Source organism: Colletotrichum tamarilloi, assembly GCF_030869305.1.
Source record: "Colletotrichum tamarilloi strain Tom-12 chromosome Unknown Scaffold_74.1, whole genome shotgun sequence".
Taxonomy (NCBI): Eukaryota; Fungi; Ascomycota; class Sordariomycetes; order Glomerellales; family Glomerellaceae; genus Colletotrichum; species Colletotrichum tamarilloi.
The window spans coordinates 80,366-102,461 of record NW_026849457.1 but is presented as its reverse complement, the minus strand read 5'-3'; the positions used below and the strand labels follow the sequence as shown (position 1 = coordinate 102,461).

Genomic DNA, 22,096 nt, shown 5'->3' with positions numbered 1-22,096 from the left:
TTCTTTTGGCGTCAAATATTCTGCATCCTGCATACTGAGCGGAGTTCGGGTTATTCTTCTGATACTTGTCACATTTCGGATTCTGCTGTCGGTAGTAACTTTAGCATCAAGACCTTGTGTTGCGCGTCATGTTCTGGAACTTGTTGGGATCATGCATGTGTCAATAATGCTGTTGATATTCGCAGGTATACGGCTGTCAAATTGTCACAAGATATCAAACCTCTACTGCTGGCCCATGATCTCCATATATCGGATCTCTGTTAAACCACGGTACCTCAGCAATGGCATCAATCTTTCCTTCTTCGCCCCTTTTGCCGTAGCACATATCCCAGTGGCAGCCTTTGGGATAACTTCCGACCATCTCGAATCCGCTGCCAAAATCATCCAGCAAGCGGTGAGAAACGCCGGCCGGTACAATGATGACATCGCCCTTCTCAACTACAGGCTCGATCCGGCCTTCATTATCTTCGCCCCCAAAACAAAGCTTAGCGCGCCCATGGCTAATGCTCAGAACTTCGTGTGTTGTACTGTGAAAGTGACTCGTGCTGTACATGGTATATCGCCATTGCGGCTCGACGACACCAAGGGAGGTAAGGCGAGATTCGATGGCTGATACACTCGTTGACGAAAAGGCGGAGTGATAGATCAATAGGGGTTTGTTTTGGATGCTTGTGTTTGGGAACAGTCCATGTGCCGGGATGAGGTGCTTGGACACGCGCAGTGATGCCAAGGGCGCCAGGCTGGCTTTGGAGCCCATGATCGTGTGTTCGAGCGTGGAATTCTTCTTTGGGTATGTTTGTTGGTGAATATCTATAGGGTAAGCTGTGATACTCGGTCACAGACCTATCTTGGGTAGAAGGGGAAAGAAGCTGTAAGTCGACATGTGTAAATAAGTTGAGAATGGGGTGAAGAAATATTGACGTCATACCCGGCGTGACCGCTCATCATTGCTTAATCTATTCTCATTATTATCATAAGTCTATTCTTTCCGCGCCCGGGCAGAGTCTTTTAGCACACGACGAAATATCCTCTCGTCCTGGTCAATTGAGCCCACCGTGCATTTGACAACATGACGTGGAGGTACAACACGCCTCAAGACCAGTTCCAACCATATGTCCTTCATTACAGATCCTTCAGGAACTTCACGTTTCTTTCCAAGCCGATGCAATAGCGTTCCAGTACTGGTCAGGATGCATCCGCATATGCCCAACATGGCCACTGCCATCGAAACGCACCGCATCATAGGCGTAGCCCTTGCCCTTCGCCTCGGCCATATTCTCCTCGATATCCTCCCAGCCAATGAGCGGATCCTCCTTACTATACAGATACAGTTTGCGTGATCCCTTGGAAACATACTTCGTGTCGCCAATGGCCGCGACGCTGAAGACGGGCGCGCTTTCCCGGCCGGTGAGGTGCTCGAAGCTGTGATTCAGAAGAAGGAAGACGCCCATGATGCACTGTGTCACAACGAACGGCCAGGGAAACCAACCAGCGGTGCCAAGGGTCATGGCCAGAGACCAGCGCTTGAGGTTGTTCCAGGTCATGATCACGCTGCCGGGCGTCGAGTCGTAGCTAGACAGGCGATGCGGCATGGGGCGACCAAATCTCTCTTGGTAGGCGTGCAGCGTTCCAGCGTAGTTGATGCCGCCCGTGTTGGACATGACATGCATGAGGACCGCATCTTCGTTGGGGTCTGGTGTTCCGGACGTTGTCGAGGGATAGGCGGCTTCGATGATGGGCTTCATGTTGTTGGAGCGGGTCTGAAGGTCCTCTCTCATGGCTTTGACGATGGGCGAAAGCACGGCGATCTGTTTTGCGTGCGGAAAGAGTGTGCGGAATCCATCGGCGTATTTGGAGACGTGTTTTGGTATGGCGTCGCCCCAGCTGTAAATGATGACGACCCTTGGGTGATCTGCTGATGGCTGCGTGCCCTCTGTTACTGGTTCGCCCTCCCGAAAGAAAATTTGGTCGGTGATGGCCGTGAAGCCTGGGAACGGGTCTGATTTCGGTGCCATTTTGAGGGCTTCTTGGGGCGTGCACCACGAGCAATGAGATAAACTAAGAGTGAGATAATAAACGAGCAGACGTAAGCTTTGGTGAGGAAAGTTGAGCAAAGGATTTGGGCATCAACTGCACATTCGCGAGGAGGGAGCATCAGCCTTCATATTTTGAACGTCAGATCCATTTTCTGATGACTGATCTCATCTCGGCGATAAAATCTTATCAAAGGCCCGGAGACTCGGTAGGCGTCCTGCGGCCACGCCGTTGTTGGGACGCGCCGTGGACCCAGGAACCTAACTGTTGGGACTCGCATCGGAGCAGTAGCCTGAAAACCGTACGACGGCCGGCGTTGGGCATAGTCCACGGAGGATCCGTTACTCTAATCTGGCGTGCCTGGGAGGATCGCATTGCGCGTTGTGTGGCGCCTCAAATCTCACACCAGTCATGGACTCATGGCGCCGCCCTGTGTGGACTTCTTAGGGGGCTTTCAGTTACGAGTGTGAGCCACTGAGGGTGAGGGTGAGACTCATCTCACTCACGCTAAATACTCAGGAGTGAGCTTGGCTGCGTGCGCTGACGGCTCCCACAGGTCCACTTACCGAGGCTAAAGCAATTGCTGTTTAGAAGTGGCCGGACGCCCAAGCTCCTGGAGCGTTGTCCAGATTGAGCGGGCCTGAGTCAGGTGACATGTGCAAAGCCGAGGCTCACTCAGGAACGGGTTCGGTTTGAACTCCGCCCGCCCTCTCTGATCTTGGAGATGGACAAAGTGAGAGCCAACAAGAGTTCGAGAACCGGACCCACATTGTCGATACCCCAGAAGCTTCCCCGGATTCCAGCGACTCGACGATAGTTCAGCTTCATCCAAGTTCTTTTCGTGTATTACTGATCCTAAACTCAGATTTCTCCTCCATCTATTGAACGGCCTTATCGACTTACTGACCGGTGGTGTTGCAAAGGCTAATCAGCATCCCTGTGATTGAGCCTCTTGGCGAAGAGGACAAGACTTTGACCCTTGAAATCAGCGGGATCCTGTCGATATCATGACGTCTGAGGAGCTTGTAACATTCTCAAGTGCTACGACGATAACAAAACTCGGTCCCAATGTGTACGGAGCAAACTTGGTTCCCAGCTGGTGCACCGGCTCAGGTCAGTCGCTTGTTCTCTACGCCCATTGGGCTCATCATTGACAGCGCGCAGTTCCGAATGGCGGTTACGTCGCATCGGTGATTCTCCGTGCGGCATCGCAGCACCTTACAACACGCGGACAACCCGACTCCATTTCGGCGCATTTCGAGTACGTCAATCGCACGGAGATTGGTCCTGCAATTCTTATCGTCGATGAAGTCAAGCTCGGCCGCAATCTTTCAACGTTGCACGTCTCCCTCTATCAACATGATCTCCAATCATCAGCTCCCTGGTTTACGCCGTCTTCCAGAAAAGAGGTCGTCGCCTACTTGATCAATACGCGCTTAACTGTCGAGAAGGGCCTGACGCTAGAGAGTGGCTGGGCAATGACTCCGCCAGCCAAGACCGCCAATCTCTCCCTCCTCGGTCAGGATAAGGACCCCCACTGGGTGCGCAAGCTAAAGCTCAATGCTCGCGCGACGTCCTACGCCCGCGCTCACAACAATCTCGAGTACTACGTTCCGCGCGAGGACTCACGCCGTGGAATCGTCGATCTCTGGTTGCGGCTGAAAGACGGCCAGAAGTTTACGAATGCATCGCTCGGTTATGTTGTGGACGCGTATCCGACAGTAATAGAGGCATGGAGACCGAAGCGCGACGAGGAACAGACACCTTTTCGGTCGAATGAGATGTTTTGGTACCCTACCCTTGCTCTGAATCTGGACGTGAAGAAGGCTTTGCCGGAGGAGGGAGCCGAGTGGCTCTTCCTTCGGACAATGGCAAAGGTCATCCGAAATGGCAGACTAGATCTCGAGGTTATTGTTCTAGATCAGGGTGGAGATGTTGTCGCTCTGAGTACTCATGTGAACATGGTTTTGCCCGCTGAGAGGAACTTGAAAGAAAGGAGTCACTCGAAAGCCAAGATTTAGATGCAAGGCCTAGACGTATACTCGACCTGATATGGTTCAGTTCATTTTTCCAAGGGCATTATGTATCAGATCTCATATCCTATGTACATATCCATAATACCCCTGACTCATCATGTTTTGCATCATTCAGACGTGCTTGGTTCAAGGCGCTAGTTGAGGCGTGAAGCCGACCGCAAACTATTGCACCTTCCCTCTGGAGTCAACCGACCAGATTTCTTCGATAACCCCATTACGATGGGCGTAATACCAGTCGTGCAGGTTAATCGTTGGATCAATATGACTGGGAACCATTTCAACCCGATCTCCCACCGCCAAGGCGGGAGTTTCCTCCTCCCAACTAAGCGAACCATGCTCGTCTCCCAGGTTGGCGTGGGTATAGCGTCGGTCTTTGCATTCAGCAAGTCCGCTGTCCGTCGTCAACGACTTCAGCCCCGTATCAATCGTTACTTGCCGCTCGCCCTGCTTGCTGACAACGGTCGCTAACAGCGTTAAGCTATTGGAGTAGAACGAGCCGACGGCGTTGCGGTAGTCCGTATCCATGAAGATGAAGGATCCCGGCTGCAATTCCGTGACTCCTGGAACCGTAACGCAGAATTCAGCGGTGCCTGTGCCGCCGGTTGTGACCACCTCGATGCCGAAACCTGCTTTCCGAAGCGCTTCTGCCGTCTCGGTCAGCGTCTTCATGGACTCGAGGCACTGTCTCTTTCGGTCCTCCCGGTCGTGGAGGTGCTGCAGGTGGCCCTCGTATCCCTGTACACCAATCAGGTTGAGATGCTTGAGATTTCCAATGTGTCTCGCCAGAGCCAAGGCAGGCTCGCCTGCGGCCACGCCAGTCCGATGCAGTCCAACATCCAAGTCAATCAGTGTGAGAATAGGCTCCTCGACACCGGCCTCCTCCAACGCGTCGTTGATTGCCGTTGCACCAACTTCGCTATCGATGACAATTCTAATTTTCTTGTTTTTCTTAAAAAGTTCAACAAGACGCTTCACTTTCGGTTTGCCAATGATTTCGCACGTAATGAGGATGTCGTCGAAGCCCGCCGCCGTGATGGCTTCTGCTTCTGACACTTTGGCCACACAGCAGCCTTTGGCACCGGCAGCAGCAAGCTTGCCGGCAAGAGCTGCGCTCTTTGTTGTCTTGAGGTGAGGGCGGATGTTGACTCCGGTGGGAAGTAGGCTGTCGAATAGCTTCTTGATGTTTGCTTCCATGAGGTCGAGATCCACGATCATGGAAGGTGTGTCTAGGCTGTCTAGCCCGTCTCCCACATTGACAGTGTACATTTTGGCGACGATTTTGGGTTGTTGAGATGAGATTACATGACGTGAACAGGTTCTCAATGCCAAAGATGAAGTGAACACGGGACTCCAAGATCCCGCATAAGATCGGCTGCGGGGTCGGCAACCCCAGAGCGAGATAAGACGATTCGGGGTGGATCTCCGGCGTCGGAAACGGCGTGACTAATCAGTCTGTGTCCTGTTGTCCGCGGAATACCTCGAGCATGATTTGATCGACATGTTCATTTCCTCGCTGAATACGCTCACATATGGAAATGGAAGAAAGTCAAAATTTCAGGCATGGCACTGCTCTCCATCTCGGTCAACATGTATGTCTCACAGCGCACACGAACACACCATAATTTGAGCTGCCAACGCACATGCGCCTTAGGTTTTTTGGCGCCTAGACGCGGGACCCGGCAAGTTGCGCTTGAACGATGGATCTTTTGCCCGGCTCGGCACGTCTGCAGGTTCAATAGAGGTTGGCTCCAGCCAACAACCGATGCAGGGTTGCATCATCCATGCAGCACTGTTCATAATCAGCACTATACTTATCCGTCCTACTCAAAGCAGCATTCAAGGGCTGATCACACGTTGCCGATAGGCCATCGATGAGGGGCATGTTGTACAATGGGTATAAGACAGCAGTCAGAGTAGGACTGGGAACTTGCTGCATATCAGGCCAGACAAATGAGACGAATGAGGTGGCTATGATATGAAAGCATATGATCTTGCTCTAAGACAGCTCATGACTGAGGTAGAGGAAAATGAAAGAGATCTGCAAATCTGGCTGTTATAGAATATTTGTATATATATCCCACGTGCCTATTTGAGTCTATGGTAACAAGCATGCACAACATCTTATCGAACCTTCTCACCAAACCCCCCGTGACTATGGTGCTACTTGATGCGCCAGAGCTTTCGCTAGCCTCGACCGGGGCTTTTTTGTCTATCGCGACAATTTCGACACTAATTTTACGAATCTTCTATAATTTGTACTTACACCCCTTATCCAACTATCATGGCCCATGGTATGCGGCTTCATTCTCACTTTGCTCCGCTGTCATATCTGTATTTGGGCTTGAGCCACATTGGTTGCTGTACCTGGCCAAAAAATATGGATGTGAGTTGTTGCCCGTCTTGTTCTTTCATCTGAGATTACCACGAGATTCACTAGCTAGTGTCCCGTCCAATCTTTTGGAAAGTGATAGACTAGTACTAACTGATCGGCGAAGTTGAGAAGCCTATCCGCATAGCACCATCGCTTCTGCTTTTTCCTCAATCCAAGGCTGTCAAGGATATCTACTGGGATTCGAAATGCAGTAACAAAGCTTCCCTTTACGGTTCCGGTGCACTTGGCCCACCGCACCTATTCTCGACCATTGATGGGAGTGTGCATAAGTCCTTGAGAAAAGCCCTCGGCGGTCCATCGGTATGTCTCTGCAACAGTTCTACGCTGTTAGTTGCATCCTCGGCGCGCCTTTGACTAATACTGAACTGTCCAGTGGTCCGTAGGTGGATTGAAGAACAATTGGGAACCACGAATAGACGCACACATTCAACTTTTTGTGCAACGGATGACCGAATTTGCCGAGAAGAATCAGGCAGTTATTCTCTCCGACAAAGTAGCGTGAGTATTGACATGCTCTTAGCAAAGATGCAAAAAACCTTGTGACAAGGCTAACCTCATCTAAGAGAGTTCGCGGCCGATATCATGACGCTAGTCTGTTTCACCAACCCCTGGGGCTTCGTCGACAACAGTCGTGACGAGCGCAACATGCTCAAAAGTTGGCGAGAGGGATTAGTCTTCTTCGGGTTTGCAGGTCGTTTCCGCTTCTTTCGGGATGTGATTCTGAAAGGCTCGCTGGGTAAATATTTTCTACCAGAGACAAGCGATGACAACGGCATGGGATACTTGATGAGGCAAGCAGACAGGGAGGTCTCTGGTCGGGAGCAGCGCATGTCGCAAGAGGACTTTTCCCAGGAAAGACCAGACTTTTTGCAACTGTTCGTCACATCAAACCCCTGCGTGTCATCAAGGCGCAATACTAACCTGGTTATAGGTGCCTCGAGGCACGGATGGACGGAAAGCCATTGACGGCGATGCAGAAGCGCGCGCACGTAACGCTGCTCATTCAAGCCGGCGCAGATACGACCGGAACGGCGCTCGGCAGTACCATCCGATTCCTTCTGACCCATCCGGCCGTGTTCGCACGTGTAAGAGCCGAGTTAGCAGCTGCCGCCGACGCCAAACTTCTCAGCACACCCATCCAATTCGAAGAGACAAGGGCACACTTGCCCTACTTTGTGGCATGTATCAAGGAGTCTCTGAGACTTCACCCGCCCGCGACGAACTTGTTCGGCAGAGTGGCGCCGTCCCCGGATGGTAAAGTCGTGGGCGGTACCTGGGTACCCGCTGGCGCAGAAATCACGAGCAATTCGTACGTCGTTCAACGGGACCCTCATCTGTATGCCCCGGACCCAGAGGTATATCGACCAGAGCGGTGGCTTGAGGACGAGGGAAATTCCAAGGAGCATATCAGCGAGATGGATGCTTCTGCTTTTGTGTTTGGCGTTGGGCCTAGAGTCTGTCTAGGAAAAGACCTTGCCATCATGGAGTTGTACAAGCTGCTCCCAGAGACTTTTCGGCAGTTTGACTTTGATATGAAGGAAGAGGGAGAGTTTGTGGTTGTCGGGGGTATTGCCTACAACGAACGGTTTGTTGTTCAGCTGAAGCCGCGAAGGGAATAGTCCTCGTTGAAACTTTTCGTTTCTTCAACTTGTTCCTTTTTTCTTTTGAGGCATCTGGTTGCCACGGCCAAGTTAGTAGGCTAAAGGGATCTCAGTAGTATGGTAACCTTGCCTAATGACAATGCTGCACAGATTCCTGAGACGACGATAATCAGTGTCTACAATACCGTGTTACAAGTTGTGGCTTGAGGGAAGTTATCAACTAATTGGTTCATATGTTGATGCAACGCCGGTCAATGTCTCCGTCATCGAGCAACCGACGATAAGCGATGACAAGGAAACGGGCAACTCTGCCAATAAAGACGTTTTCCGCGCTGAATCCTTGCCGGCGCCGGAGCGGGGAGATGCCCCACAGCTGTCTAGCGCCGCTTTCGGCTATCTCGGTCGCACTGATTCCTCCTCTCTCAGGCGTCCTTTCTGGACAGTGTAGCCCATGTCAACAAGTCGACTCCGACTGGTCCGCGGGAAAGTGGCAGGGTTCGGGGAAAATCATGCTGTCTCTTCAGTTGCTGGCAGTCTCTCTAGAAGCATAACGTTGCAGCACGCATACTTCCATACTGTAGACAGGCACCATGGATTATTCGTTACAGAACCACCGCTCCTTCATTGGCTCCAAGGTCACTGACCTGCCTACGCCCTCTTTTGTTCTCAGCTTGCCAACCATCAAGAAGAATATTGAGAGGCTGCATCAGGATGTCGAGAAGGCCGGAGTCACACTTAGACCTCATGTTAAGACCCTCAAGGTAGGAAATTGACATATTTCCACTCCGACGTATTTGAGGTCATGACTAACTGACTCGCAGAGTCTAGAAGTCACGCGGTTGATGCTGGGAAATGGCAAGTACAAGAGAGTTGTGGCATCAACACTGTCAGAAATCCGGGGATTATTGCCATTAGCAGAAGAGGGCATTCTCGAGGAGGTTTGTTATGATTCGCCAGTAAAGATACACAAGGACTCGCAGAACTGAGGCATTTTCTTTTAGGTTCTGTATGGGCTGCCGCCTCCAGCAAGCACCATCCATCTGCTGGAAGATCTTCGAAAGTCCACCAACGTCCAGCTCATGATCGACCATGAGAAGCAGCTCATAATCGTAGAGAAATTTGTCGCCAAGAACACGGAAAGCACAATCAAACCCTGGGACATCTACATCAAGCTCGATGTGGGTAGCAAGCGCGCCGGTCTTCCCCTGGGCAGCGATCGTCTTACAAAGTTGATTCAACACGTCAACAACTCACCAGCCGTCACTCTCAAGGGTTTCTACTGCCATGCAGGCCACTCTTATGGGTGCCGGACACCACAAGAAGTGGAGGATCTCCTTACGGTCGAAATCAACAGTGTCCTGAGCGCTGCGAAGCTGGTCACTGGTGACAGAAAACTCACTCTATCTGTGGGCGCTACACCGACGGCTCATGTTGTTGGCACTCTTAAGGCAGCGATCCCCGAGAACGTCACCTTGGAGTTGCACGCCGGTATGTACTTCTCGCTAATCTTGACCGCAGAGGCGAGACACGATTAACACGAGGGTTTCTTAGGGAACTTCCCAACAAACGATCTCCAACAGGTCGCAACCAGCGTCATTGGAGCCGAAGACCAGGCCATCCGCGTCCTCTCCGAAGTCTGCGGCGTGTACCCGGAGCGCAACGAGGCTCTCATCAACGCCGGGACAATCGCCTTGTCAAAGGAAGCTGGCCCGGACCCAGGCTATGGCAAGGTTGTCGGCAAGCCTGACTGGGCTGTTGTTCGAATGTCTCAGGAACACGGTATCCTGGGTGAAGTTCAGACACCGGGCTCAAAGACTGCTGAGCCGGAGCGCAGAGATGTGGAAGCGAATTTCGATGTTGGCGATAAGGTGTTCCTCAATGTCCAGCATGCCTGCATTACTGCTGCGGCCTTTTATGTTTACTACGTTGTAGATGAGAATGATGTTGTGGTAGATACCTGGGTTCCGTGGAAGGGGTGGTAATGGTGAAAAGTTTGACAGTTTAGTCAAATAGAAGAAGCCTTAGTCCCTCATACCTTACTATAAAGAAAATATTCGTGGTATCATATTCGCCCGCTCTTGATGAGACCCGTCCATAAATGTACACACATGTTGATCGAAAAATGTTCTCTGGTTCCGCCAGTCGCCGCCATTTTTCGTTCGTTCGCACGCTCGCTGGCCCCTTAAACACCGCCGCTATTCATATCAATCATGTCCCCAGTCCATCTACGCAAATGAAATCCAAATCTGATTCTCGTTCATGACCCGACAAACCTGCCAAGGACCTGCCCCAATATCCGCCGGAATGACCTCGTTGTGGTCCCACAGGTGCTGCAGTACGACTGAAGTTTGTCGGATGTTACCCAGACCAATGGTGGCAAACATATGGCCCAACCTCTCATGCAGGAATTCTTGTTGTCCCTTATCTGTGACGCACGAACCGATAATGGTGATGGGCCAGCATAGACTAGTGTTTATGCGGACGCTAGGATCTAGTTGTGCTAGATGTGAGAGAGCTCCGCTGAGGGCGTTTTGGATAGCCATTGCCTGGAGGCCGTGCTCTTCTCGAGAGAGTGTATGTAATGCCGTGTGCAGATAGAGCAACAAGGCTTTCTGGTATATATATCCGGCCAAGGCAACATTCTCAGTCACCATGGGGTTTGGCTGCCAGTTGAGGATCTGACTTTGTAGTTGTGAGAACAGAATAAAGTCATCGGCTGATGGGCGCCAATCCGGCTCGTCCATGTGGCTCATTATCCGCCGTCCCAGGTCGAAGATCGAAGGCACCAGCAGGATCAGATCTAGCCAGCATCCGCATAGACTACCTATGTAAGAGGATGCCACGAGCTCAGTGGCGAGGAGAATGAGGTCGTTACTGAGGAATAGTTGATCACCAAGTCTTGCGTCTATGGATATCATGCTGACGGTCGCCGTGTAGATGTAGTATTCGGTCAAGAAGTCTTTCAAAGTCTTGTGTAGAAAGGTGTTGTTCGCAGATAAGAAGGGCAAGATCAAGGACTGGGCTGCCATGAGATGGTCGAAGATGGTTCCATTCACGTCACCTTTGGCAGTCTACAAGGGGTATCAATATCACGGTGAACTCAATTCCGAGCGTGGCAGTGCAACATACCTCGACCAAGCACAGAATCAGGGCACCAATGCCCAGGATCAGCGTTTCTTCACCATGCTGTCCGCCCATGTACGTCGAGATGTTTTGCTGAAAGAGTCGTAACGACTGATTGTAGTATTTGGTTGCAATATGGTCCGTCGGAACTAAAGACTTTGCTGCTCGGTGAACGGCACTCTGCGTAAGGAGTAATTGTAAGACGAGATCGCTGCTGAATGCTAAAGGAATCAACTGCGCGGTGAAAGGGTTGTCTGCCGTGGATCCATTGGCCATACTGAGCGATGTCGCGCTGAGGTAGTGACTGAGAAGCTCGAGTGAGTTGCTATCCTGATTGCCGGCCAGGAGGTTCATTGACCTCGGCACATGGTGATCTCTGAATATCGACATTGGCTGAACTGGCGAGTGCACCATCTGATCCGTAGTCTCGCCATCGTCCGGGTCCTCCGTGTTAAAGACCGAAAAGGCGGAAGGGTCTTGAAGTCCGATGGCAGCCGCTGTGTGCTCTTCTGGCGTCTGGGGAGGGACGATGATTCCGCCGCTCTGATCTGTCGTGACGATCTGGGTTGCCGGGCTTGGACTCGAGTCTGTTGTGGCTGCACTTGGTGATTCCGAGGATTGGATATGTGATGCAAAAGAGAAGTTGACTGAACGATCTGGGAGATGCTGGGGACTCTGGGATGCCACCGTGGACCCTGATGGTGAAGGAGCAGTAGGCTGAACATCGTCCTGCCGCGTGCTCTCTGGCGAATTTCCTACCTCGCGGGGTGAGCGCGAGGTGCCGCCGCTTTGGGTAGCTTGAGAGGAAGAGGCAGCGGCGGTGGCCTGGGATGAGGACGTTGGGGGCCAGCGGCACTCTAGGCGGTTCCGCTCACAACCGCGACACCGCGGCTTGGTCTCGTCGCACTTCTTCTTGCGACCGCGGCACGTCAGGCACCCCGTACGGACGCGGAAGATTGGCCCCGCAAGGGTACGGCGGGGTTTCGTTGACATGGCTGAGAGAGCCGGCCGGGCCCGTTGAAGTGAGTGAGTGACGAAGGGAGGGAGAGAGAGGGGAAAGACAAAGCGCCAAGAAAGCCCGAAAGTTGAACCGTCCTCCGATAGAAGGGGAGAGCGAATGAGGCAAAGTTCTAGACCAATCCCAATGGAACGGGCAGCAGAAGAAGCGAATGCTTGTGTGTTAGATGTGATAGACTGATCTTTGCATGAACAGTTGACACGGAGTTGGAATGTCGAATGGACTGCCTCCGCGTGGGCCAGATAAGGAAAATTTGCCGGGGTCGTGTGAAGGCGCACTATTCGTGTCTCGAGCGCGGTCCGCCGGATCCGCCCGACCCACTTACTTCACCGGTGCCAGCGCGGTAAAGAACCGGATTGGCCACCCCGCATCCTCCTTGTCTCGGCCGGGTTACCCTGACGAGGCCTAGTCGGCACTTTGTCATCGTCCTCACCCCTCTTCAGCCTCAATGAACTCGGATAGGGTGTTGGGAGTTATCAAGTATCAGATCTTTGAAATTTCCCCAGCTGACCCACCTACCGTTGGAGGACAACTGTAATTTTTGCAACGGGCCTAATGGTTTGTACATTCAATGAATAGGGCGCATACTGTCCTCCGTACGTAGGCAGGGTACTATTATAAGGAAGTGCCTGTCTACCCATTTTAAGCATCGTGTCTATCCGCAAAATATCGATATCGCATCTAGCTACCCACCTATTCAAATCTACCCGTCAAGGCGTCAACGGTGTAGTGGGCCTAGATCTCTAGAAAATTCGATCACGGTCTCGTAGACAGAAATTTCTCGTGGGCAATTCAACATCTTTCGCATGCCTAAGTACCCAGCTTCAATGCCGGAGAACTGCCTGTGATCCATCAACCATTCTGCCTTGACTCTCGCACGAAACCTTTTCATCTCCCTGATCTTGCGAGAATATTAGTTGGCTTTTTTAATCGCATATGATAGCTTCTTGGTTTTGTATATTTGGGAGGACTAGAAATCAGGTATGCATACTGCAGGGCAAGGGTAAATTGATAATGCTGTTGGTGCAATTCGGATTCGTTGTACCATACATCTCTTGTCTTCATGGGATGATATGGATTCAAAATAATTTCCTGCTCAGTGGGGGTTCAAGACTGGCTGACTGAGAGGCGACCAATTTAATCCGGCTCTCGCAACTATCACATGTAATGAACATTCCAATTTGCAATGGGTTAATTATCCATCGTGGTGATCTGCAGAAAGCACCTAAATTAAGTAGTCAATAGATCAGCATTCTTATCATCACTTACAAAAGTTGTTTGTATCAATTTAAATGAGCTCCTAGAGCTTGTATAATTTTAGTACTCTATCTAAACTACTAGGTGCAGATGATCGGGCATCGAAACAATCTCCAAATCGCAAAACAACTATTTGGTATGACAAACCTGCTCCATAACAAGGCCAACTAAGTAACTAAGTCACCAACCCTTCGTATCAAAAGGTAAACTAGGCACTAAATATGCCAACTCGCGTGCATACGATGTGCGTGCTAGGAAATGATTCGTCTTTTCAATGCCCATGCTCTTCCATGTCGAGATTATCAGTCTAAACTGGTTTCAGGAACCATTCGAACCTTTAACATATGGTATACTGTAATTGTATAGTCGCGGGTGGGTGTTGTAGTATGGATCAAATGTTAACAAGGCAAAGCCTGGGTCGCCCGCAGCAATATTGTTTGGCCAACAAGTATTGAGCTCCAGACCATCGTTCGCTGGTGGGTTGGCAGCATGCCCCCATTTGTTAATGGTAAATTCTGGCCGAACTGTAGCCGTGATAGCGGCCTGAGTTCTTGTCACGCCGCCTTGTATGATGGTCTTCCTGTTGGGATCGGCATCGACTTTGGCCTTGAATTCGGAGTCCTTCATGTCTTCGATGGCGGCACCAAGACATATTCCTTTCCACATATGTCCTGCTCCTCGATTCATTCCTCCTGGGATTAGACGAATTAGTTGTCCCTGTGCATTCTTACCAGAATTGAGGCGGGCTGGGTCCTGTAGTCCTAGAAGATATGCAGGTGGGTATTCGTCTTTGTCGCAATCTACCTTATTAGGGTTCGATTTGACTTCATCCAGCCATCTATCACCTTTATGTTGCTTCTGAAAGGCTGGCACAGCTTCTGCATCTAAGCGCCACGCCGTTGCCGCGGCTTCAGGCGGACAAGTTAGAGTAGCCCATTGCGGATTGACCTTGATAGCCGAACTATAATGGAAGCAAGCTTGAGACCATTTTTGGCTACATTCTCTCTCCACAACAGTCGGCTTGGCGTTGGGTGCGTAGACAACCGATGTTACAACTAAATCATTTTTCCTTGTCGCATCGTTGACACAAGATTGTATCCTCAATGTGTTTTTAGCAGCCCCAAGTCGCATGGTTGATTTTGCTGGTGGAACCCTGCACTTCCGCCCCTTTTGGATCTTTCTATCAGTGGGGTTATTGTCGTCACCCTTTTTGCCACTACCTTGTTTGAGGTTATCCGATTTCTTCTTCTTCTCGAATCGGTCTCTTCCAGCAGGCGAGTTGCTCAATATGTCATATACTTTTTTGATGTCTTCCGGAACCAAGTTTGTTCCGCCACATGGCTGAAGCCACCAAGAGAAAGCGCCTTCAGGGTCTTCTTCCTTGGGATAAAGATATGCTGCCATTTGAGCAGCCGTGTTGGCGATTTCTAACCAGATGTATAAGCTTCAGATTCATAAGTGGGGAATAGGAGATGGAAAAGGCACCGGGAGGTGCAGAGAGATAATGAGAGAGGGGCAAGGGCATACCTAGGCCAGCGCTAATTGGCTTGCCTACCACAGGAATAAATTCTACACCAATTTCCAGCACTAGTTTCAGCGTTGACATCATAATATAGCATGAGATCTGTGATGTTGGTTGTGAGTTTCATCTTTACTTCATATTGCCCCGATTGATTATGGTGTAGTGACGCTTACCTGAGCCATCTGTGGCATGCCATCCAAGACGATATCTGCAAATTCGTTTACCAGAGGGTTGTTGCATTCGCATTTCCCTCCAGCAATTGTCGTATCTGGGCCGATCTTTTGCCAAGGGATAGGTTTGTCGATTGGCCAAAAGCCCAGGCAGAACGCATTAGACATTTTGCCTTCTTTCTTGGCTTGATCAGTTTCTGGCTTGCAGATGGAATCGCAACTTTTCTTTTGGTAGTCCCAGTGTTGAGGCTCTTTGTAGATGTTGCAATTCTTCGAATTGCTTTGCTTGACACGCCTGATATAGTTGAGAGGGTCCTCAGGGTCGGTTACCACGATGTCGATGTCACTCGTATCTGGTCCATCGATACGGCTCGTGCAGATATCTTGTGGACAATGGCCGTACTTGCAGGCAAACTTGCAAAGAATATTAAGATCCGTGTTCGTATCGTCCCAGGCGACGACATCGACTTCTTTCTCAGGCGGAACCTGTGATGGAATACCTCGGGCGGTGCACTCGCACAAGGATTCTAGGCAGAAGCCGTATTCGCAAGAAAACTCGCAGAGATCGCCAGTATTCAAAGTGCGATCTTCGCCTGATATACATCGTTGCAGGTCGCGGCTTTGGAAGGTAGGCTCAGGATGCGGAGGCTGATGTTGAGGCGGCCGAGGGCGCTTAGGCTGATGTTGAGGTGGCCCAGGACGCTTAGGCTGAGAACGCGAAGGCTGAGGATGCGGAGGCTGGGGACGTGAAGGCCGAGGACGAGGAATCTGAGGACGCGGAAGCTGAGGACGTGAAAGTCTGAGGCTAGGATCAGATATCTCATGAACCTTTACGCCAGGCAAAACGGTTGCGTTTTTTGGGCCCGCGAAACATTTCCCTTGACTCCAACCCAAAGTAAACTCTTCAACCAGCTCGCGGTTTTCGAGAATGTCAATTGCAATGCCTAAGATCCTTTCAGGTCCTCGACTGTCATCGCAAATCTCGACGAGCATCTGAGTAGAATGGCCGAGAATTGGCAGATACGAGATTGCATTCCATGCAGACGTTATTGTTGACTTTGCCAAGGAGCCTCCGCTATAGATACTCACTATCATGCTTCTAGATTGGGCGAAGAGAGTTTTCGTAGGGCAGTTGGAGGGATCTGCAAGCGTTCGCTCTACTGACTGGCCTAGGAGAATAAAGTCCAACCCACTGAAATTGTCATTGCCGTCGTTGCCTCGAACTACCATGACTTTGCTCTCGACCTCTTGGCCGGTAGACTCACAGGATGCGGAGTACATGCCATCTGGTTGCCGAATACTAAACTGAGAGCTCTTCGCGAATGACTCCGATGTCCAGTCTATGACTGGACGACCGGAATTGAGCGAGCAGCCGTAGACGGTAGTGGTAGAAGTTAGGTTGGCAAGAGCGTCGGGAAACATTGGTGCAATAAGCATGGGTTCCTGGCAGCGACGTAGGTGGTCAATCGATCCATACTCTGTCCATGTGTTCGTGTTTGTGTGGTTAGCACAAGGTATAGGACATTCGATTTGTTGGCTAGAAGGGGTAGCATCGATTCCAAGTGGTGCTGCGATGTTGACGGTGACATTGTGTAGGACGTCAACTCGTGTGGTCTTGTCGAGCGAAGGATGCGGAGCAGCTACTGCTATCCACGAAAGAAAATAAACTAGTTTCATTGTTGATCTGGTTATAGAGGTTAGTCGATTGCCTTGGTATGAGACATGAGTGTTAGTATTTAGGTAGCTTGTGCGTGGCAGTGATAAATACATAGTCAGATTCTGTGTCATAGTCAATGTTCGTTCTCACAGTCAATGATTTCGCCTGATGAAGAAATGTTTCCAGGGAAATTCATGCCTTTGGGCCTTTTAAAACAGTTCTGCAATCTGACCTTTTCGGTTCGAAGTAGAATCTTAAACCTGAATATACGACCGTGAGAGCTACGTTATCACCTCAAATGTGGTTGAGAAATTATTTGAGTTAATGTTTGTTGAAGCATATGGGGCTTGGCACCCTGGTAAGTATTTTATGGTTTTCAAAGCCATTACATTCCGTTGTACAGGATGTCTACAGACCATCAGTGGATAATGGCACGAAACACCTTGAGCGGTTTTCCGAGACGTTCAATATGAGCTTCATTTTACAGCAAGGTTTGATAGCTTAGAGTCGAAAGATCTCATGATATAAATCAGATGATCTACCTATTTACTTGTGCGTGAATTCCACCCCTTAGCGAACATGATGCTATATGTTGCCTAACTAGATCTTCTCGTCTACAGGCTATAAACCGATCGCAGAATCAGGAAATATTCGAACCCTCGTCACCTTGGAGGCTACAGATGTTGGCTAGTAAGATAGCCTTTTAGAATTGATGCGGTCCCCCGGAGTGTTATGGAAGGTAAACTTTGTGTATCTCCTCTCAGCCAGTCAGACCATAAGGTTCTGCCGTGCTTTGAGCCTTCACTTAGCTGTGACACTCGAAAACTAAAGTCTGACATCATGCTAACTTGCCAAGGTGTCACTTGATGTCCCACTAAGAGGTCATGCCTTCAATTATTTAAGCGAGCTCATGCCTGCCTCCAAAGTTTCATCTCTCACTCTCAAGCACAATTTACTTGCCCCGGGCCGACATCTTTTTCAGAGCTGCAAAGATGCCCGAACTCGCCGAATGCAAATACTCCCGCGAAGAGTGCATAGCGTCAATCCGCGACTATTACAGCTTCTTAAGTACGATGTATGTCCACGAAGACGACATCCTGTATCCTCCAGAAGAAGGTTGGCCTACAATTACAACGGAAACTTTGAAAGACATGGGAAAATCAAATGAGGTCATATGTCTTCTACGCCATCTACCCTACATTCGTGTCCCGAGCAATCCCTTCAATCAGGCTCAGGGCGCTCCTTGGTGCCGTTTTGCCGATTGGCAACACACAGGAGCCCGTGTCGAATGCGGCATGGATGGCCAGGATTTGAAAATCATGTCGGAAGGTTCCGAAATCTGCGACAACGCACCCTCCCACGTGATTGGTCTCACAAAGGGTGGCCGCGAAAATCCTGTTTTCCTCTTGGATACAGAGCTTGGCATAATATACTGGCCAGAATGCCCAGACGGGATCTCGGACAATCCTTCCTACGACCATCTGCGAGTTTTCGACGACCCTCACGAGTGGGCTCCAGAAAACGAGGCCGACTGGCGTGGCGATGCCACTCGCTGGACCGTGAATGGTTTCTTCGAAGTTCTCAAGGATCAATTTCGAAAACTGAACTTTATCCCCACCAGTCAACTGTCTGTCATCGATGTATACGCGTATCTCAGACCAGGCTCGGACGGCTTGGTGGAAAAATTACAATTCATCTATCATGAGCATGGCTGGCCGGGTCTGGAAAATTATCGGAAGCAGGAATGCTTGAAAGCTGTGGAGGCCGCAATGGAACAACAGTATGGAATGGATGATTGAGTGGCTTGGGAAAAGAGGCCGGATCTACATGAGTCAGCATAAAAGTCTGGGGAGGTTTCATCTGCTTCATTGCTGTGGGAGTCGGCTTCGCAGAATAATTCAGTCATGACAAACTCGAGCTATCACAAAGTCTTATTAATGGTCAACTTTCAGAAGACAACTCAGCTAGCAGAGTCCAGCTGAGGATTTCTGAAACCTGTAATCCGATTTCTGTATCCAGAAGCGCCTGAAATCCCTGCTACATCTGTTGAGGGTTTAGCAGCTTTCTTCTCAGCATTAGTTTATTTGCATTGGTTCCACAATATCCGTGATTGTGGACTTTGGAAGAGTTTCTGAAAAGACTCGTGGTAATCTCTAGAAGATGGCTTCCTCGAGATTACTACTAAATTACCGCGCCGATGTGCGTGAAACTAACCTATCTATAGATACAGTACATTGAATACCTTACTAGTGATTTCAATGTGAAGGATATTCCACAAACAACAAAGTCTAACGTGTCTTGTACTACTCTAAAAATCTTCACCTCAATTGTGTATTGAAGAAAAGCCTGGTGAAAGCTGTTGTAAGAGAGCACAACTACGTCTGTACAGAAAGTCAGCTGTCATCAACGCAAAACAGATTCGTTGCTGCATACCTAATTGTGAGAGGGTGGTATTTTTTTTTTTTGAGCAAATAGCTCCTCGCTATGTCCTTTTTACACAACTTGCCTTACTTGTGATTCCTGGCTAGAAAACATGCGATTGTGCCTCAATCATATTCTTCCTCTAGTCACGTAAAACGTAAAAAAAAAAAGGAACAATTTCGGAGCAATAGTACTGTCTTGTCAATGACGGATCCTTGAAGCTACATTCAACGGCTACAGGCTCGAAGGCTTCTAGGATGCGATTCTATTTCAAAGGGACAATTCGCAACGACTGACCATTGGCGGTAGCCGCCATTTCTCTGGATGCTTCAAATGTGGCTCTTAAAGCTTAACAAATCATGAATGGCATCCATCAGGGTAAGTTGACCACACCGCACCAAAGGTGAGCCTTGATGGTTTTGGTTTAGGGTTAACGATTTCTAACCTCTTTGAATCGAGAGCTTTTCTGGGACCCTTCATGCCTCATGACTCCGAACGGTGGTCTATTTGCCAGGATTCTTGCACGGGTTTCGACACAACGCGTCTTATCATACAAGCGCGTTTCTCTCACCAACTCACGCATCGGGGTCATGTTCGGGCTTCGAGTATAATTGCAGAGGATTGCCAGTAAGGTCGCGAGTAGCCACTGACGTCAGGTCGAAAAGAAAGGTAGCCTCGAACCAGCCATCAAAACAAGGTTAAGGTATTCGTTTGGCTTTCCGTCGAGCGGGTCTTCCCCCGACCCCCTGAAGTATGCCTGCGCCCAGGTGGAGTAGTAGGCCAGCGTCAGAAGCACGAAAACATGTGTACATGAAATCAGACACTTACTTTGGGAACGCGAACAGTACAACTATCACAGCAAACTAACTGTCGGCTGCAAGTACTTCGTAGTGCCAGACGCTTCCACTGTTCTCACTAGACGTGTCAGAACAGCCAGTGGGTCATCGCCTCTGTCTCATTCGGAAAATGTAAGCAGCCAACTCGGAGCCGACCCCCCCAAAGTAACCAGCCTGGATGTTAAATGCCCACAAAATCTAAGCAGCCAGGCTTAGCGGCCGTTTCCACTGTCCTAAAATCTGACGGTCGTGTTTGCTGTGTTTTGGCGAGTTGAATGGTCAATTCGGTGATCACTTCCCTCATTTGGGATGGCTTAGACCGGGAGGACAGGGCAAAACAGGCAGTAAGGTCTCATTTGCCAACGCTTGGCAGCGCGTAAGAAGAAATGACTTTGCACCCAATGGTGCCATATGCCAGAATCCAACCCGCTAAACCGACGAACCAGCGGCCCGTTGCACCAGCTTAGTCTCGTATGGAGGACAACAATTGTGCAGCCACCCGCAGGGCTGACCCTTCAGGTCCCCATAAGCTGAATCCTTTGACGAAAGCCCCTTCGACCCGCGGCGTTGCGGATCCCATCTTCCAGCCGAACAGTTTTCCCGCTCATGTTAAATGATCTTGGTCCCATTTAGGGAACCCTGTTTACGACCTTCTCCCTGCGACAACCGTAATTCCAAGCAAACTTGTCCTGTTTTTGTACCTCGAAACCATGGATTTCGACACGATCCGATGGCGATTCAGCCTCCGCAGTTTCGTGACCGCGGCATCCATCGCGGTCCATTCGTCTTTCGCGCAAGAATGCGCGTATGAAGGAGGATGGGCGCTTCGAAACGATAGATCATGTCCGCCGAGCGCACCTGTCGAGTGTGGCACAGGAGCGCAACCGAGATGCTGCCCCTCGGGTTTCAAATGCACTGGAGATGGTGATTACGTGGGCAACTACTGTTGTGAAGGTTGGTAAACGCTGTTTGGACACTTCAATCAACATAATCCTGATCCTAGATCAAAAGATCCTTCTGACTGCAGGGACTTGTCGTTAAAATACCCTAAGGTGAGGGCAACTACAATCCAGCTCCTCGAGCATGGGAGTAATGCTGATCCTACATTTTCATCATAGTGCCCTAATTCAGACTGGACTCTCTGGGGGGTCGACGGAAAGATCGACAATGGTGGATGGTGCTGCCAATCCGGGCAAAACGGGACATACCGCGATAACTCGAACGGAATCGCCCTGCTGTGTACTCCCGCGACGGCGACAGCACTTGCTTCGAATATCTTCTGGGCTGCGACAGTTAGCACTTCATCCTGTTCCACATCGTCGACGAGTTCGACACTCGCCACAACGTTAGCGACTGCGACTGCCGCATCAACGACCGCAACCACTACTGCCGGAGCTTCCGCCACGACCGCGATGACGGCCACCTCTACGCCGTCGGGTACGGGCGATTCAACCTCAATGTCTACCGGAGCGATAGCCGGTGCTGCGGTCGGAGGCGTCGCTGGCGGAATTCTGATCATTGCGGGAATCTTCTTCCTCTGGCGGAGGAAGAAGAGAAGCTCAGCCGATGCGACCCCTACGACGGAAGCGGGCTCTTCGGCGTGGGCGTACGAACGAAAAGATGGACAGGTATACGGAGCGAATGGTGGCGGGGTGAACGAGCTCGCAGTTCCAGAGCCGCGGGTAGAGATGGATTCCGCCATGCAACCGACTTACGAGCTTGATGCTGCGGCATCAAACACGCCCGAGCTAGACGCAGCGCACTCCGGTGCAAGACAGGCTCAGAGAGACGATTTGAAGTACCGATAGAACGAACGTGCTACGTGATACCCAGCATGCTTTAGACTGTACCTACGTTAGGAAGAAGAGGGAACATGAAAAGACCGCTCATTGTACCTTATAAGGTAGAGCAACAATTCGAATCCACGATATCTTAATACATTGGCATTCCATGTTTAGTATCCATCAATCCCGTTTGAATTGCCCATGGCACACGTGTATTCCGCATTCTGACCAGGTTTTACGAGCAA

The 22,096-nt window shown here is 50.3% G+C and overlaps 9 protein-coding genes across 9 annotated transcripts; 5 read left to right on the top strand and 4 right to left on the bottom strand.

Moving 5' to 3' along the window:
- Window positions 1–214: 214 nt before the first annotated feature.
- Window positions 215–2,114, bottom strand: CTAM01_12298 (uncharacterized protein; the record flags this gene model as incomplete). The annotated part of the gene is made up of 2 exons (XM_060528305.1): window positions 215–830; window positions 1,147–2,114. Coding segments are annotated over 2 exons (1,584 nt in total), but the record flags the coding sequence as incomplete, so codon positions are not given.
- A 927-nt stretch (window positions 2,115–3,041) lies between these two features.
- On the top strand, window positions 3,042–4,055 carry CTAM01_12297 (uncharacterized protein; the record flags this gene model as incomplete). Its single annotated transcript, XM_060528304.1, has 2 exons — window positions 3,042–3,147; window positions 3,199–4,055. The coding sequence occupies 2 exons, from the start codon at window positions 3,042–3,044 to the stop codon at window positions 4,053–4,055; spliced, it is 963 nt and encodes a 320-aa protein (XP_060377073.1).
- Window positions 4,056–4,232: 177 nt separating this feature from the next.
- Window positions 4,233–5,336, bottom strand: CTAM01_12296 (uncharacterized protein; the record flags this gene model as incomplete). The annotated part of the gene is made up of 1 exon (XM_060528303.1): window positions 4,233–5,336. The coding sequence occupies one exon, from the start codon at window positions 5,334–5,336 to the stop codon at window positions 4,233–4,235; it is 1,104 nt and encodes a 367-aa protein (XP_060377072.1).
- A 1,015-nt stretch (window positions 5,337–6,351) lies between these two features.
- Window positions 6,352–8,081, top strand: CTAM01_12295 (cytochrome P450 17A1; the record flags this gene model as incomplete). Its single annotated transcript, XM_060528302.1, has 5 exons — window positions 6,352–6,361; window positions 6,566–6,762; window positions 6,836–6,960; window positions 7,026–7,337; window positions 7,394–8,081. The coding sequence occupies 5 exons, from the start codon at window positions 6,352–6,354 to the stop codon at window positions 8,079–8,081; spliced, it is 1,332 nt and encodes a 443-aa protein (XP_060377071.1).
- Window positions 8,082–8,653: 572 nt separating this feature from the next.
- CTAM01_12294 (alanine racemase domain-containing protein) lies at window positions 8,654–10,045 on the top strand (the record flags this gene model as incomplete). Its single annotated transcript, XM_060528301.1, has 4 exons — window positions 8,654–8,824; window positions 8,885–9,001; window positions 9,065–9,551; window positions 9,615–10,045. The coding sequence occupies 4 exons, from the start codon at window positions 8,654–8,656 to the stop codon at window positions 10,043–10,045; spliced, it is 1,206 nt and encodes a 401-aa protein (XP_060377070.1).
- A 243-nt stretch (window positions 10,046–10,288) lies between these two features.
- CTAM01_12293 (uncharacterized protein) lies at window positions 10,289–12,179 on the bottom strand (the record flags this gene model as incomplete). The annotated part of the gene is made up of 2 exons (XM_060528300.1): window positions 10,289–11,134; window positions 11,193–12,179. The coding sequence occupies 2 exons, from the start codon at window positions 12,177–12,179 to the stop codon at window positions 10,289–10,291; spliced, it is 1,833 nt and encodes a 610-aa protein (XP_060377069.1).
- Window positions 12,180–13,779: 1,600 nt separating this feature from the next.
- Window positions 13,780–16,575, bottom strand: CTAM01_12292 (uncharacterized protein; the record flags this gene model as incomplete). The annotated part of the gene is made up of 5 exons (XM_060528299.1): window positions 13,780–14,888; window positions 14,989–15,085; window positions 15,157–15,639; window positions 15,756–15,952; window positions 16,044–16,575. The coding sequence occupies 5 exons, from the start codon at window positions 16,573–16,575 to the stop codon at window positions 13,780–13,782; spliced, it is 2,418 nt and encodes an 805-aa protein (XP_060377068.1).
- Window positions 16,576–17,802: 1,227 nt separating this feature from the next.
- CTAM01_12291 (uncharacterized protein) lies at window positions 17,803–18,609 on the top strand (the record flags this gene model as incomplete). The annotated part of the gene is made up of 1 exon (XM_060528298.1): window positions 17,803–18,609. One exon carries the CDS (start codon window positions 17,803–17,805, stop codon window positions 18,607–18,609), a length of 807 nt encoding a protein of 268 aa, XP_060377067.1.
- Window positions 18,610–20,874: 2,265 nt separating this feature from the next.
- Window positions 20,875–21,875, top strand: CTAM01_12290 (uncharacterized protein; the record flags this gene model as incomplete). Its single annotated transcript, XM_060528297.1, has 2 exons — window positions 20,875–21,021; window positions 21,186–21,875. The coding sequence occupies 2 exons, from the start codon at window positions 20,875–20,877 to the stop codon at window positions 21,873–21,875; spliced, it is 837 nt and encodes a 278-aa protein (XP_060377066.1).
- Window positions 21,876–22,096: the final 221 nt, after the last annotated feature.